General features: G+C 39.9%; 1 protein-coding gene across 1 annotated transcript in view; it reads right to left on the bottom strand.

Moving 5' to 3' along the window:
* nfatc3b (nuclear factor of activated T cells 3b) overlaps positions 1-3,678 on the bottom strand; it is a 42,860-nt gene extending 39,182 nt beyond the window's left edge. Inside the window, exon 1 of the mRNA XM_042226397.1 lies at positions 3,282-3,678. Within this exon, the coding sequence (XP_042082331.1) occupies positions 3,282-3,354 (73 nt within the window). The 5' untranslated portion in view covers positions 3,355-3,678. The remainder of the gene's footprint in view (positions 1-3,281) is intronic.
* Between the last annotated feature and the right edge of the window lie 229 nt (positions 3,679-3,907).

Below are 3,907 nucleotides of genomic sequence, written 5' to 3'. Positions count from 1 at the left end.
TCATTAAAATTGAATAAACTATCATCTTGTCTTTATTTTTAGTTAGCACAGACCTGAAACACTTAAAGCTGTAAGCTAATGATAGTTATATAAGAGCAGATGCTGCTGGTGCAATAAGCTGTACGTTTTACGTCCAATGGATGATGATCTGATTAGTCGACTAATCGCAAAAATAATCGGTGACTATCAGAATAATCGATTGTGGCAGCCCTAATTAATATATTATCATTAACCTCAGTTATGATACGGAAAACACTCCGCCAACAGAAACGACACTACATTGAACGACAGACACACAACCAATAACAGACGGCTGAAACAAAGAGCAAACGTCTGGCACAGCAGAAGGAAAACAGCTTGTTTCTAAAAGCAGAATCGGCCATTATGTGGAAACACTTTGGATTTAGCACAGGTGATGTCAACTAAGAACAAACCTAATATCCAAATGAGACGCAGATGTTACAGATGTTACTGTACAGTGGATCAAATCTGACTTTCATCAGTTTTAACAAAGATCTCCGACAGCACTGGCTGAAACCATGACCGAGCCTCCACCGTGTCTCACAGGCTGGAGCCTCACTGTTGGACCTCTCTCCTGACCTCCTCCATCTATACTGGATCTGGATCCATCGCTCCATCAGACCCATTTCAGTCCAATTCTTGTATACGTTTCATACCTCAGCCTTTCCTCCTGCTTCCCTTAATTAAGAATGGATTCTTCTTTTGACACTTTTCATAGATTTAACTAAAGACACAGGTATTTTTGAAACAGGCTCCTAGTAAAGTGTCTGAAGAGCCAATTTAGACCTTCAGAAAGCTTGAACTATTGATAAAGAAAAACGAGAGGGTGGGACCTCCAGCAGGTTAAACATCAAACACAGAAAACACTCAGATCAGGAAACGGCGTCAGCACATCAGCAAGCAGATAATCAAAGTTATAGCATGAAGGCAGAAGCTGAGCCAGCTGAAGACCCAGCCCTCTAAAAACAAACATCACTCCTAACTTGACCTGCTGACAGTGTGAAACTGACAAGGAGACAAAGGCAGGTTTGGAGCTTGTTGCAATGCAGAAAAATGCCAGTTAGGTGCTTTTAGCTGATGATAAAAATCAGAAGTACCGACAGCACGTCACGCAGGCTTTTCTGCACAGGTATGAGTATGAGGCCTGAAAATATCTCGTCTATGGTGCATCAAATGCATAAATGTTTGAAAAATATGACAATTTAAAGTGACCTCTTCTGCTTCGTTCCAGCTTCATGCTTTTATTCTTGGACTCTACTACAGTAGCTGTGCATCAGTAGAACTTCAATACAATCTTTTTATGTTATTCTATGAAAGGAAGTCGGTTATAATTTTTTATTTTATATCAGGGCTGTCACAGGCAATGCGTTTGTGGAGCTATAGCTACAGACTCTTAATAAATGAAGTTGGAGAAAACCAAACAAAGCGTACTTTCTTCAAGTGTTAGACATATTAGACAGCTATAGTCTACGCTCCGTCTGTTGTATTCTTTCACATTTTATCCAATTAAATTCAATTTTATTTATACAGTGCCAAATCACAACAACAGTCGCCTAAAGGCGCTGCAATATCTGGCATCATCTATTTCTATGACAGATGCCATACAGAAGTAAAGTGTATTCCAGTCCCCTTTCTGATTGGTTGCCCCTCAGTAACCAAGCATTTAAACAGCATGCTGTTATGAGTATATCAGCCACGAGAAACTAAAAATACGACTAATTCTCAATTTCCGGAACGTTGCAAAAAGACTTCTTAGTCAGGGGGTTTTTCCATTTAAATCAGAGTTTTTGGGCGACGTCTTTGTTATCATAGTGAAAAGCATCTTCCTGTTATTTCTGACCGTTTGATAAACAAATGTATTTTATGCATGAGTGAATTAAACCCTCCCTTTGTATTTTGGTTTTTAAAATGACGATCTGGTGATTTTCCTTCCAACATGATTGGTGGGGAGTAAATTTTTAACGAGCAGGAAACCACCCGATAGATTTCGGGTTACACACACAAGACTTAAAGCCACAAACACGCCACATACGTTGCTATTCGTGGACATTAATTCAAAACTGCAACTTCCTCTTACTTCGATGTGTTATAAATGTTTGCCCATTGGCTATTTGATGAGTCAACTGATTACCTTTTTTTTTTTCAAATCAAGTTTGAACAAAGTTGATATTTCTGACTTTTACGCTGAAGTCTGGGGTAAAGTGAGGTTTCTGTGATTTTTTTCTCCTATTTTCTGAATCTTATTTTCCATAAATTGATTTATTGAAAAATAAAATGAAGATAAGATGTTAAAAAAAGCCACCATTAAGAGCTTTTGCAGTAAAGGTCAGATGACGTAAATGTTAAAATATCTGTTAATGGTTTTCAGTTCAGACATCATTGATCTGCTGATTAATCGGTAAGTCTATCAATAAGTCAGGCAGGAAGTGAAGAAGCTGGTTTGGCCCTCTATTCACCTCCTGATCCACATTTATCAGCAGACAGCTGATGTGTCACGTCGACCAAAACACAAAATCACAACATCCGGTCGGGATTTTCAAAGTAAATTCGCGCAAAGTATTCGACTATGGTGACGTGTTTCTGGACTGTTTTCGGATTATAAACTGATTACCGACTAAAATAATCATTAATCACTGTCGTAGCTGCTTGAAATACGGGAACTGTAATCCTTGTCATTAGACAAAGAGCTACAGGTCATTAAATCTGTCATTTAGACAAACGGCTACAGTTTACACAGTAAATTTAGTAGATTATTACAAAGCTGTTTATTATTACACCATAAAATACAGTGCATGGAGATAAAACTGTGCCAGTCATGCTCATATTTCTATTTTAGCATTTTAACATTTTAAACAATGAATATGTTTTGAGACTATTTCAAATGAGTAGAGTACTTTATAGGAGAAGGAATTGTATATATTTGGCTAACATTTTAAGGAAATGTAAAAGAACATCTCAGATAGTCCAATGTCTACTTGCTACTGGTGGAACATTTATTAAAAAAAATGTAACGTAATGGCTTGATTATACTGATTTAAACCTTATGGGGAACCCAGCGGGAAAAAAAAATCTAGAAATAGTCACCACAAAATAAAAATGAACATCTGACACAAGTTTTGCGGCAGCTTCAAAAGTCTGTCCAGTTTCGTGCCGTGTTTTATTTTGAAGGCCAAAGCCGTTCACCTCCGGTGGCGCCCCCTTTAGCTCTAGCTTGACGCCGCCGACAAATTGCTAACTAACGTCGAGAAAATGACACGTACCTGCCGTTTGCCTGCCGTCGTCCTCAAAGATGAGTCTGAAGTCCAGCTCCTCCGCGCAGTTTACTGTGGACATTGAAGTGAACAGAGCCGAAAATGTCCCCCAGCGGAAGCCGTGCAGCCGACCTGTCTGCCTGCCTGTCTTTAAAAGTGACCTGTCTCACTCACTGACATCCGACTGAAAGCAGAACTCTGTTTTTAACTGACCCGCCGAACGAAACGACGACTGAATCCGAGCTAAAAGTTGGCCGGCGGCATGTGACGGCTCAGTAAACACGCCTGCGGTCTGCCTTGCTGGAGCACAATGGTCCCATTATCCGCGCTAACTTGTTGTCCTCGCGGCTCCTGCTCGCGTTCACTTTTTACGCTCCTCCAGCTTGATCCGTTTGCTGCCTTCACGGCCGCCTCGGAAACCCCAATACATCGTGTTTACGCGTGACCGGGGCTTTTTGAAAACGGTCCCATTAAGCCAAAAGTGAAAATGGGCAGGGTTTATATACTGCCAAAAGTGGAAATAAAGAGTTCGATCTAAACGTTGTTTACTTTTTATGTTTGTTTATTTTTTCTAAATAAACCTTAGCTGTGATATCTTGGTGTGGCATGTCATAGATGGGTGTGGCAAGTATCAA

This window comes from Haplochromis burtoni, unplaced genomic scaffold (assembly GCF_018398535.1).
Source record: "Haplochromis burtoni strain Fernald_Lab_line unplaced genomic scaffold, NCSU_Asbu1 Contig_210, whole genome shotgun sequence".
Taxonomy (NCBI): Eukaryota; Metazoa; Chordata; class Actinopteri; order Cichliformes; family Cichlidae; genus Haplochromis; species Haplochromis burtoni.
This window is presented reverse-complemented; position numbering and strand designations above follow the sequence as displayed.